The 13,038-nt window shown below is 52.8% G+C and overlaps 1 protein-coding gene across 2 annotated transcripts; it reads right to left on the bottom strand.

The window, feature by feature from the left end:
• Nucleotides 1-694: 694 nt before the first annotated feature.
• On the bottom strand, nt 695-10,635 carry USH1G (USH1 protein network component sans). 2 transcript variants are annotated; one of them, XM_027895621.1, is made up of 3 exons: nt 10,376-10,635; nt 1,753-2,994; nt 695-1,034 (listed from the first exon to the last, which is right to left on the bottom strand). In XM_027895621.1, the coding sequence occupies exons 1-3, from the start codon at nt 10,537-10,539 to the stop codon at nt 1,031-1,033; spliced, it is 1,410 nt and encodes a 469-aa protein (XP_027751422.1). In that variant the 5' UTR covers nt 10,540-10,635; the 3' UTR covers nt 695-1,030. The 2 variants fall into 2 exon arrangements, with proteins under 2 accessions (XP_027751422.1, XP_027751421.1); XM_027895620.1 differs by lacking the exon at nt 695-1,034 and having other exon boundaries at nt 1,601-2,994.
• Between the last annotated feature and the right edge of the window lie 2,403 nt (nt 10,636-13,038).

The following is a 13,038-nucleotide window of genomic DNA, read 5'->3' as shown; positions in this document are numbered from 1 at the left end:
ATCCCACTGCTGCACTCTAGAAACACTCATGCCACCCAGGAGCCATCCATATATCGCATCTGGAAGATGGTGCAGTGGAGCTGGGAGCTGAGGGCTCAGAGAGTGCGATGGTCAGTGAGAGCGCGATGGGTGTGTGGGAACATCTAACGCTGTGGTTCAGAGCAGTGGTTTGAGCACTGAAGCATCAGGGATGCTTGGAAGAGGCTCTGGGCTGCAGCCCAGTGTTATGCTTTGTCCTGGGAAGATCCTTGAGGCAAAAGTCAAGGTCTTTCACACAAAAACTGCTGATGCAGCTCGGTGCCCCTGAGAAATGTTGCATCTGTGAAACAGCTGTTTGACCACTGGACAGCAACTACCAACATGTTCAAACCACCATTTCATTTCGTATTGTTGCCGTCAAGACAGCACAGAGCAGAATCACAGAGGTGCTGAGCACCTGGTGGCTGAAGTCGGGCTTGGTGTGTCTCAAACTGAACAGCCCCACACCGCGGTAATGAGAATCCCCTTGCAAAAACACAGCACCAAACAAGGTGATGCTTCTCCCCAAATGAGAACCTGGAGAGAGAAGAGAACTCCCCATCCCTCTGTTCCTCAAGCCCAAACCCCAAAACAACCACGTGCTCAAGAAAGAGTAGATTGTAATTATTTATTTTGGGTCCCTTTGAAAATATCGTGTTATCTCCTTCCATTCATGGCTTCATGCGGTCTCACAGCCTGTGACAGCAGTGTCCCAGCCAGCTGTGTAGGTCACTTCTTCCTCCAGTGAGCAGGAGACCATGGTCCCTTCAAGGCTGGCAGGTTGGTGCTGCCTGGTCCGATCTCAGCAGTCGTCCCTCCGTCCCAGGATCCGCCTGGGAGCATCGCACAGACAGGGAGCAGAGCAAGGGAGCAGTCCAGCAGGACTGGTGGGGATGGCTGTAGCTTTCAGCTGCCCCAGGAAGGGAGTCTCTGGCTTGTGTTTTCTGGCAACTTAGAACTGGGTTTGTTTCTTGAGCATTTAAAAAAAAAAAAAAAAAAAAAGATGCTGAGGCTATCTGCAAAGGGAAAGAGAAAAATCTGTCAGCACCCAGAGGATCCAAGACCAAGCTGTACTGAAAGCCTGTAAAAGCAGCACACAGGTATCTGAAGGGTGGGCAGCCCAAACAACACAGTGAATTAGTGTGTCAGTGGACGTGGGGACACCCACACCAATGCCTTCCTTCACTTCTATTCAGGCCCACGGTCCTTCAACCCAACCCAACCAAACCCTGGAAACACCATAAAAGAGCAACAACTCCAACCCAGGTATGCAGTCTCCAGAGGTCTGAGTAAGATCTCAAGCATTTGGGGAAGGATTCCCAATGCCACCGGGCACGGCTGTCAGCCTGCTCCCACCGGGAATTGCGGTTGATTTCCTAATGTCTTCAAAAGGTGAAGAGTCAAGACAAGCCTGAGTGTGGTTATAATTCTCAGCTACAGGGACAGAGGAGCATCAGACCGCAGAGCAGTCTGCATTCATATCGGTTATGAAATGAAACAAAGGCTTCACGTCCTGCCCAGTCACATTAGGGCTGTTGAGTAATGAGCTAACACTATTGCCACCTCTCCAAACTCTCATCCTTTCCACACGAGCAGGAATTTGCCCACACACAGAAGTGCTGAGGTTACCTGGACTCCTACTCTTCCAAGCGGGTTGAAAACAAGGCCTTACATTGTCCACATCTGCACCTGCTAAAGGGGTTTAACTGCACAGAGGCCCCATCTCCTACTTACAGTTCAGTGTCTACAATGACATCTGGCTTCTCCAGAGTTTGTCGTCTCCTCTGGATGGCATCCACAATCTTTTTCCTGGGGCCTAGTGGGATATTGATGCTCTTCAGGTCATTGTCTGAACACAGCATGAGGGCCTCCAAGTCAATCTTTTCCTTCTTCAGGATGGAGATGAACTCAAACATGTGCAGGGAAGCCAGAAAAGTCTCCAGGGGGCTGGTGTCAGGTTCGTCATCGTCGTCCAAGCCCAGCTCCACCTCGTCCCAGGGCAGCTCCTCCGCGTTCCTCTCCTGCAGGCTGTTGGCACTGCCAATGCTGTCGTTGAGACTTGGCGAGCGCTGCAGGCGGCTCCGCAGTTTGACGCCCATCCCATCCGTGTTGTCCTCCCCCAGCGCGCCCCCGTCCTCCCGGCCGATCCCAAAAAGCCCACTGCTGACGTAGTTGCGCCGGAACACCATGGTGCCCAGCCCGGGGCGGTTGAACAGGGACTCGTGGCCAGAGTCGGTGCTGACTTCCGAGTGGGCCGAGTCCATGTGCAAGCCTGGGTCACTTATGGCACGGGACACGGTGTCTTCATCCGTGAGGAACATGTCTCTGATATTGCGGCGGGTCCACTCCTTGGGGCTGGCGTACGTGCCCTGCTTCACAAACATGACGTCGTTGCCCAGCTGCAGACCGGACAGGGACCTCACGCTCTTCCTCCCATCCTCATAGATCTTGAATGTCCCGTCCACCTGCTTCTTCTTCTCCAGCTTCTTTTGTATTTTCGTCTTTCCCTTGGCTGTGCCATGGATGGTGGCTTGAGAGTATGGCAGGGAGGTCACCATGGACATGTGCTGGAACTTCTTGCTTAAGGTGCTGCTTGAATAGCTGGAAAAGCTCATGGTGTCTGAATTATCCGACATCTCCTTTCTGTACCGTTTCTCCATCCTTTCGTGGTGCTTCTTCTGCAGCTTCACACAGTCCTTAATCCTCCTCTCCGCGTCCCGAAAGGCCTTGTCCTTCAGTTTGCTCACCAGCTTGGGGTTGAGGCTGCTCTGCTTGGCAGCAATAGAGTCCAGGTACCGCACACACTCCATGTGCCCCTTCATGGCTGCCATGTCCAGCGGGGTGTGGTAGTCATTGTCCAGGCACCAGATGTTGGCCCCAAAGGAGATGAGGAAGGAAAGGCAGTTCAGGTGGCCGTTGGCTGCCGCCAGGTGGAGAGGGGTGTTCCCCCAGATGTCACATTTGTCTGGATCGCCCCTAAACAGCAAGAAAAACCAGTTAGCATTTATGCATAGGTGACAGACTCAGCTGAGATATTTCCAGCTGTGCGGGGGCAAATCAGTACCATGAAGTGTTGAGTCCCTGAAATGTGAAGCTACACTCTTCTGACCCCCACAGCTTAATTTCAAAGGGCTCTTCTGGAGGGGTGTACCACTGACATGGAATCATTGTGCCTGACATGCAAACCTGTGGCAATTCCTGTGACCTGAATTTAGATCACAGGAAAAATATGCTCCTGCATCAAACCAACTTTTGGAGGGAGGCAAGACAGCTTCTGAATAGCCCAGAACTGAAATATGGGCCTGATTCCAGCTCAGGCCTTAAGTTTGTTATGAAATATTGAATTGCAAATGTCCCATTAAATTCTAGTCAGATTCTATCTTCAGACCTTGGCTTCATTCACATTCTGCATAGGGGTCTCCCAAAATGACGGTCTGTATCCCACATCCTGGGTGGGACACCTTGGGGTCCCACCATTGCAGTAGCACCACCATGAGACTCCTCAGCAATGGTTCTGAAACCCACCACCTGCTGCACCTTCCCACCCTCCTGTTCCTCAGTGCCTGGGGAAATCTGGGGCTCAAGGGGCCTGTTGGCAGTAGAGAATAAGAGTGAATTTGCTGGCCTTGGCCTTGGCACGGGGGTTTTGTGGGGGATTTTGCTGTACTGTGCTTGGTCTCGGTTGCATGGCTTAGAGCACATTGGTATTAGCACATCCTGAGAATCCAGTTTCAGAGAAAGTAGAGATTAGGTTTCTGCACTCCTCAAGAGCTGGGCACTCGACTGCTGCCATTAGCATCTCTTCTCACACCGTGCCAGCCCCTGCCTCAGCAAGCTGCTGACAGGACACAACCGCTTGCCCACATCTCCTGCCTGCCGTGACAGGACAGACACAAACCTGGGATTCAAGGGAAGTCTGTCCTCCTGACATTCCTCTGTATTTGTGTTCGGGTGAAACAAGAGATAGTTCACACCCCTGCTGGCACCAGCCTTCTCCTGAGCGTGTGCTAATGATATGCAGCCAGCAGCAGTATCTGTCAACAAGGCACTCTCCCTCCGTGCACGTGGATAAGGCAAAGCCTTTTATTAGGGCTGTGCAGCTCCACCACCCTCCAAAGTTACTCCTGTGGGCAGCAGGGCCCTGGCAGAGCTCTGGCTCAGCAGAGCTCCTGCCCATTTCTGTGCCACCCTTTTGCTGAGCTCCAGAGGAACTGAGCACTGTTTCTCCAGAGACCTCAGCTCCAATCCATGGTGACACCAGGAGTGCAGAAGGCAAATCATAGAATATTTAGTGTTGGAAGTGACCCACAAGGATCATCAAGTCCAGCTCCTGAAACGCACACTTGAGACCTTCAGCCTGTGTTACTTAACTCCTCCTGCTTTAGAATCTGTGTCAACAAGAGCTGGGAGCAGCAGAGGCCAGAAACCTCTTCCAAATACCGTGTACTCTGTGCCATGGCTTGTCTCACTTCAAAGGATCTGAAAGCTACTCCAGAAAAAGAGCAGGAGATCACAGGAGCAGAGGGACCTCTTTCCCCTGCTGCTTTGCACCTTCATCGCTAGTGCCAAAACTCAAGCCCCAGGAACAGCCTTATTCAGCACATTCACCCCCACCCTGAAGGCAGGGACCCCACTGCCCACCCAGGACACTGCTGTCCAGGGAGCAGCAGAGCCAGAGCAGAGCCACTCAGATGGTGTAGTACCGAGTTTGCAGTCCTCAGGCTGTTCAGAAGTGTCCAGAGGTCAAACTGGAGATTATTTGGACTCAGAGCATGAGCTTCGTGCCTGTATTCCCTGAGAGCTGCTACAAGGTGCCCTCAGCTTTCCCTGTGGGAGCATGAGCAGTAACTCCACCATGCAAATGTTTTCCCAACACTTAGAGAAACTAAATAAGTACAACCTTGAGCCCTCTGGCAGACTCAGTAAGTTGGTCAATAGGTTCAGAACTGTGTAAGGGCCAAAAAGATCTACAAACCATGCAGGATTTCTGTGATCAGTCTTTGACATCTCTCATAGAAGCAGAGAAGGGCTTCAAAGATGGGTGGGGAAGAGGAGGGCAGGAGATCACAGGGTTGAGGAGCCATGAAGCCAAAAAAGGAGGGGAAGGAGCTGCCAGTGCTCCAGCAATGCTGAGTTTCAAGGAGTGGTAACTCCTCAGCCCTTGCCTCTACCCTCGTAGTGACATGTCCAGGCTGGGAAATGCATGGGGAGGATAAATATTTGATGAATTGCAAGAGAGGAGTAAATTATTGATGGAGCTGGATTTAAAGAGCCAGTGAAACTGGAACTGCTGTGCTGGCAGTGGGGCTGGAGTGCATGAAGGGCTGTTGGTTTGTTTACGTGTGCTCTGAATGGGCCTGTGGTGTGGACAGGTGAGCAAGGGCACCATGAGGGTCCCAACATGTACTTGGACTCGTGATGTGGACAGTGATTGGGCAGTGGACTCACTGCAAATAGTCTTGCTCCCCAAGCCAAGTGTGTGGATGCTCAAACTGTAAAGTACATCTTGAAGCCTATTCTTGTGTCTGTCCAGTTCAGGGGTCAGAGGGAAAATCCAGGCAGGTCTTGTGGGATTCATATTCGAAGGTCTGCTTTCATCAGGGAGTAAGTGAGGGAAAAGAGCAGCAAAACCAGCTTTCCTTGGACATTTCCAGTGTCTAGAAACAAGAGTAATAGAGCAAAAATTAGGTATCTCAGGGCCTTTGCCCTATAAATGTCTGCCGCAGGCGCTAAAAATGCATCAGAAGGAAAGAAGAATGGTGACTTGCAAAGTAGGGATGTTTGATCCAGCTCAGATAATAAACATGAGGCCCTCCCTCTGGCAGGTGTCTGTCTGAGCAAAACTTCACCTCCGGGGCGCTGCACATGAGGAGATGCTGACTGCAGGGTCCACTAAGTGGGAACGTATTTTAATAACAGGTGTAAAGTGTAGCACTTCTCGACTTCAAAGCGTTTTCGAGTGCTGAGTCAACTGTAATAATCATTATTAAAAACACTGTTAATTGGGCCCCTTAGGTGGACGTGTGCACCTCCTGAGTCACTGCGTTTGCACCATGACATGCATGCTCACTCCCTTCCTGCCGGTTTTCCCCCTCCACTTCTCCCATGGGATCCCAATTAGCCGGGCAATCCAGTGGCACTTACATATGTTCTTCCCTGGCTGCGTGTGTGGAGTTCCTCCAATAGCAATGGGCTGGCTCACCCTTGGCTCATGGGTGTGTGTGAGGAATCGGGCCGTGGGACCGGGAGCCAGCTGGTAGCAGCGTGTCCCTGGCTCCCATGAAATGTTTTTAGATAGAGGAAGAGGGGAAAAAAAAATAATTTGTGGCTTGAGGAACAATCCTCACTACTTTCAGCACAGCCAGTCAGGGCAGTGACCCAAGCAAGGCATAGAAATGAGCAGAAAAAATGAGATTTTGGACTCAGAGCAGAGCTTTGGGTTCTGTGTCCCAAGTTTTGCCCAGGTGGTGGTAAGTCAAGAATTCAGCTGTTCCCCAAGTTCAGATCCCCAAAACACCAGCAGAGATGAGGGTCATCTCAGGGCTCTCTGCCCCTTGTCCCAGCAAACAGCCAGGTTGGCAGTAACTGTGATGGGTGATTGTTAGTGCTGTGGCAGTGCCTGGGGGCACGTCTGCTGGCTCAGCACCGTGCCCAGGGCTCACCCTCACTGCCAGCAGACAGCTCAGGTGCCGGAAACAGTGGAGCTGCAAGAATGCTCCACCCTGCTCCTTCACCTTCCCGTCAGGTCATTGCCCAGGGGAAGGTCCCCACCAACACACACACGCTGCTCCAGCCCTGTGGTGTGCAGAGGATGCACATCACCTTCACGTGTCTTGCTGCATCCTCTGCTGCAATCCTGCCCCGGCCGGGGTGACGTGATGCCCTGGAGCAGCCTGGCTGATGTCAGGAGCCACCGTCACCCCCCAGACCACAGCTGAGCCACTCATCCCCTCTGCCACTGACACCTGAAGCATCCACGACCCCTGTCTCTGTGAGAAGGGAGACTGAGGAGCACCTCTGCAAAGGAATGCTGGGTGACAAAGCTGAGTGTGGACCTGCAGACACATCCTCACCTCTCCAGTGGTATGATCAAAAGAAGTCTTGGTTGTTCCCCTCTGAGGCCCCCAGACCCGTTGTTAACTGGAGCTGGACCGGTGCCCTCCACTGCCCCAGCAGGTCATAACGAACCATGCTGAAGAATTACTGCCTCTGAAAAGCTGCAGTGCTAAATGCCAGCTAGCCTGCCTCTTCCCAGCCATCATGTTAATTGAGTTTGTTTTCCTCACTGGAGCCCAGCCAGGAGGAAGAAAAAGGCTTTTTGTTTGGCAGACAAGAAGGATGAGCCGCTGCTGATCCCTCTGTCCCAAAACCTCCCTCCATCCCCTTGCAAAGGGGACACGGGACACGGACACATCACCAGCTGGTATGGACAGAGCAATAAGCTGCTTCATTACCCTTTCCCTGTGTGTTGAGGCAACAAGTTCTCCTCAAGGATCTATCAACTGATTTATTATATTTTCTTTGCCCCTCTCCATTTTAGCCCAACACCACAGTCTGCTGAACACAGCACATGGATGAGTCTCCTCTGCTGATGACAGAGCCTAGGTAACCCCAAGTGTCCATCAGCCCGGCATGACCATCAGAGTCATGATTTTGGCCCCCTCAGCCCCCTCCCACAGCCCTGCTTCTCTGGGTGCCTCTGGCCACCCTCACTAGGACATGTCATAACAGCCTGGCCCCAGCACTCAATCTACCGGCTTGTCTGGGCACAGGTACCATTACCCAGTTCTGGCAAGGAGATTTTGGTGTTTCTGGATGCCTTGGGACTCTCCCATCACTCTTCTGTGCTTTTACATCCTCCTGGAATCCAGCTGGAGGCTCACCAGCCCCCTCAGACCATGAAGGTTCCTCCCACCCCATCCCTGCACGGAGCCAGCCCAGCTCCAAAGCCTCCACTCCATGCCATGGTCCCACACTTCTCTGTCTCACAGTGCAGGGCTCTCTGTACCAAAGGAGGAATATTTTGGCAGCAGAGGCCAGGGAGAAATTCCCTGACGTTTTGGGATACTGAGGGGTCCTCCCTCTTGCCTCCCAGCTGTGACAGTGCAGGGGTGATAGTAACATGTACAACACAGCATTAAGTTTGATCTCTGAACAAGACTCGAACACCGTGGCACACCCTCCTAAGCACTGAGGGCAGAAAATTACAGTGTTCTGCCCTCAGGCTGTCCTGGGTCCTGCACAGTTTGACCTCTCTGGAACCCCTGTACCCAGGCTGGGCCTTTCCTGCCTCTCCTGCTCCAGGGAGCAGGGACGTGCCTGCCTCCATGCCGAGCACTTTGCTGGTCTCTGTGTGGCCCTGGGCAAGGATCTGACACATGGAGATGAATGCAGGATACAAACACATCCTGCAGTCCCACAGCTGCACACTTTGCTCCACTATCCATCATGTAAAGGGCACTGGGCTTTTGCCAGGCTATTTTCCTTGTCAGGAAGAAATGTATATTAGGCTGTTAATTAAACAGCAGCCAAGCTGTACTCAGACACGACTGAGCCCACAAGGGCTTTTTAATCCAATGTGAATTTATAAAAGCAGCCCTTGGGCTTTGTGGGGAGGCAGAAACTGCTGGCTTGGATGGGGACTGACAGGGCAGGCAGTGGTGCTGCAGGGTGCCCTGTGATGTAGGTGAGCAATATAAGGAGATACAGCGATATAAAGAGATTACAAAGTCAGTCTGAATGGCTTTGCCTTTCTGGAGGAGCGTTTATTCACAGCATGGGCCTTTTAGATCAACATTTTGGCCATCAAAGAGTCTTTGGAACCATTTCTACTTCAGGATCTCATGCCCAGAGCTCTCCTGCCCTTGTCTCTCTGTCCCTGGATGGCAATTCCTCTCCCAGCCAGGATCTCAAGGAAAGTTTCTGCTGGGCACAACCTCTCCTGGAAGAGGCACAGTGAGCCCCACAGCCCCCACCCAGGGAAGGATCATGGGGCTCTCAGCCCAGGACCATCTCAGGATGCTCCACTCAGAGCGAAGTTTTGCTCTGTGCCTTCTGGACTCTGAAATAATCTTTTCCTGACCACACTCCTATTGCATCAGGTGCTCAAGGACTTCTCAAAACAACTCTGTACACAACCTTTCTGACCCCAGGATCTGAAAGGAAATGCTTTATAATTGAAGGACAGCAATGGGTGGAGGAGCTCTGCCTTTAAGCACAGCTGGGGAGCTGGTTGAAAGTTTTGCACAAGAAAACCAGAGTTTCAGGGGGTGCCAGGAGTCCAGGAACAGGCACAGGGTGATCAGATACAAGACCTGCTAACACAGCCCAGGCTGGATACAGAAAGTCCCTGCATTGGAGCTGACAGCCTCACCGAACCAAACATGCCCTTCCAAGGAGGCATGATGGACATCCAGGCTGCTGACCTCCCTCAGCACCATTCCTCAGCATCAGAAAGACATGAATCAGAATCAGCACTGCCACCAATCTCTCAACACAAGGCAGAGGCCACCCCACCTTGGATATGTTTAGATGAGGTGCTCGGAAATGCTACCAGAGTGGAAGGAAGCGCTGACCTTGGGGTTTGGTAAGAACAGGAGGGCATTGCACTGCTCAAGGGTAGTTCCCCTAACACCAAGATGTAAATCCCACAAGTCTGACAGGTCTCCTCAGTCCCACTCCTCCTCTCTATCACATCCACTCTTACAGAGCCAGAAACCCTAAGATTCAGCAGTCGAGGGTGAGGCACAGAGAGACACACCGGCATTGAGCAGCCCCTATGGGGAAGACTGGGCTTAAGGAAATCTGCTCTTGGAAAACACGATCCTGAATTTCCTGGGCTCCAGGTGCACAAAGGGCTGCCCAGGGGTCCCATACTGAGACCTTGCTTTGGGTAAAACAGATAAGTGTCACCCGCTGCCAGCTGGCACTGCACACATCTCCCTGTGAGCGTTCTTGGGACAGAAGGAGCAGTTCTTGTCTCTGCCACCTCATTTAAAAGGGCTTTTTTCATGGCAGTGCTCCAATATGCTTGTCTTTACAGGACCTGTAAAGGACCATGAGGCACTTGTAGGGGGGACCCCTCCCCACCCGGGGCGCTGCAAACAGGGCTGAGGGCAGGAGTGGTTATAGGGTCAGAGGAGCCGGGGAGACAGAAAGCAGTTATCAGGAGCACTGGATTAGACTCAAAGCACCACAGGGAGAGAAAAATAACAGCAGGGAGGATGGGAGCAGGGGTTTTATGGACAGAATCCATCATTTTTGGGGGCACACTGACCTGCGAGCAGGGAAGGGTGAAAGATGGGGGTCCCAGCTACTCCATCCCCCAGACCAGCACCGTGCACTCGCTCACACTCACCCTCTGCTGACAATGAGGCGCAGGGCGTCCAGGTTGCCGTGGTAGGCAGCCCATAGGGTCGGGGTCATGCCATCCTCGTCCGGCGAGTTCAGGTCCTTCTTGGTGGCTTCCTTCAGCAGGTCCAGGTAGCCGTCCCGGGCGGCCCGGTGGTACTGGTCATTCATGGTGAGGAGCAGTCCCCGGGCGAGCACATGGGTGCCCAGGGGGTTCAGAGGACGGGCATGGATGTGGGGCAGGGGGAGCTGCCAGGAGGGCCCCGCTCGCCTCGCACAGCTCCGCAGTACCAGGACACCTGAGAAGTCCCGGCCGGGGAGGCAGGAGCTGTTCCAAGCTCAGCCAGCCAGGCTCTACAGCGCTTCCCCTGGGTCCTAAGCATCCTCCGGCCCCGACGGCTCTTTGTAACACACACCAGCTCCACGGCGCACTAAAAGCTCCAATTAGGCGGCATCGCTGCTTCGAGCTCAGCCCAAAACTTGGGCACAGGGGCACGCAGTGACAATTTGCTAGGTCTGCACGTCCCCAAAGCAGAGCAGGCTGCCAGAAAGGCTCACAGGTTGTATCCTGCCTGATACCCCTCGGTGCCCCTCTCCATAACTAACCCATCTCAAGGGAGGGGCAGCAGCAGCCACAGGAGGAGGAGTGGGTCTCTATCTATCTATCTATCTATCTCCCTAGTGCCACTAGGAAGACAACAGCAGACCCAGTCACCATCCCTGTCCCCCTTCTACCCTGCCTATACCCACAGAATCCTGCTTTCCAGGGGATTGCACAACAAACACCACAACAGGAATCCTTGATAAACCAAAGGAACTTGCATAGGCTGGAAAAATCCCCTTCCTCACCCTGTTTTCCTCTCTGGAGACTAAAGCAACACCAAGCCCACTCCTGTCTGTAACTCGGTGCTTCACTACGATGGGCATGGGGGTGCCGTGTGGCCTCTGGTGTCTTTTATGCCCACACTGAATTCCCGGCTAGGTGAGACCCTTGTGGAGCTGGATAACTGCAGGCAATGCTTCCAGCACAGTATTCTCAGGCCCCAAGCACCCTCTGCTGTCGGGAAAGATGGAGCCAAGCCTGGATAATGACCAAAGCACACAGCTGTCCCAGCACATTGCACCCAAGGGTGAATCGGTGAATGGTATCCCATGGGACATGCTGTTGTGGGGGAGGAATTTCCTGCCCCTCTCTTTTTCATTTTGCCTGTCATGCCCTGGCTCTGGGAATGGGAGATCTGCAGGGCTGGAAAAAATTGCCCCAGGATAGGAGGGTGGCCCTAAAGCTGTGCCAGGTGCACAAGCTGCAATGATTAACCCCTGGGTGACAGACACGGAGTGACTGTCCTGGCTGCCTGGGGACACCTGTAAGTGCCCCAGGCAGGGTCTGCTGCTCCCCAGGCAGGGTTTGCTCACCTAGGCAGGTTTGTTTGTGCCAGCTCAGCCTCCCCAGGTGAGTCCTGATGGATGCAGTAGCCACGGAGGAATTTGTCACCGGGATCCTTCCAGGTGAAAAAGCAGCACAGTAACGTCTGCAATTCATTACCGAGGTTATTTAATGATTTCTGTATTATTATTATTTAAGTTTGTTATGCTGTTGTCGTGAAACGAGTGTTCTAAGGTCGCTGCTGGGGGACTGGGAGCATTGCCCGAGGCAGTAAACACTCTTTCCTCTGTTACTGGCTGTTAAGGACAAAAGAGGGAGGATGAACCAGTGCATTTAGCCCGAGGGGCCTCTGAATCTCTGCCTTCTGCAAAACATGATTATCCACTCAGTTTTACTTCAGGGAGGTCTGGATTCCCCTGGGAAAGGCTGTAGACTGAGAAAAGTTCACCCACTTATCCCGAAAGGAAGCCCTCAGGATCAGCAGAGGCCAGGCAGGGCAGACCCAGTGCTGGTGGCAGCCGGCTGGTGGCAGCACGGGAGGGACTCATGGAGATCTCCCTGGGCTGTGTGTGGATCCTGAGCTCTCCTTCACAGCCCGCGCAGCTCAGTTTGGTGCTGTCCCCGAAGTGCTGAAAGGAGCACGGCGGTGAGCAGGCAGCAACGGGACTGAGAAAACACACACAGCAAACGGGCTCTGTGCTGGGCCCTAGAGGGGGAAAGTGGCAGGGACATCTCCAAAAGAGGCATCTCCAGGGATTAAAATTCATCCCCATCCACTCAGAACTGCCCTGGGTCCCACTCATCTCCTCCACAAAACACAAGCTGGTGTGAAAGAGACCTTGAGCAGCTCTCACCTCAGCTGGCAAGAGCTTGAATCCCATCTGCACTGTGGTTTATAACATGACTTCCTCCTTGGAAGGAGTTAAGCTCCTGAGAAAGGGCCAGAGAAAGGTGGTCCCACCCTGAAAAATCAAAGTCAGTGCGTCAGCAAAGTCGAACATGAATTGTGGTACCCAAATCCTGCCCTGCTCTGGCGCTCAACCTTCCTCATTTTTGCCATCATGGGTGGGAAAGGATTACATTACCCTTGGCACTGAACAGACACAAATGCAAATTTCTTCCTTTTCCTCAAAAACGTTCCAGGCCTAGAGCAGACTGATTTGAATAAGACAGGGCGAGGCACAATGTTTATTGTGCTCAGTTAAGCAGAAAGCCAAGCACCAAATCATCAGCAAAGATAAGTTCGTCATCTAAACCATATTCCCTCAAGGGAAGAGATCTTA

Source organism: Empidonax traillii, unplaced genomic scaffold, assembly GCF_003031625.1.
Source record: "Empidonax traillii isolate 1590-97213 ecotype Southwest subspecies unplaced genomic scaffold, ASM303162v1 scaffold462:size771534, whole genome shotgun sequence".
Taxonomy (NCBI): Eukaryota; Metazoa; Chordata; class Aves; order Passeriformes; family Tyrannidae; genus Empidonax; species Empidonax traillii.
This window is presented reverse-complemented; position numbering and strand designations above follow the sequence as displayed.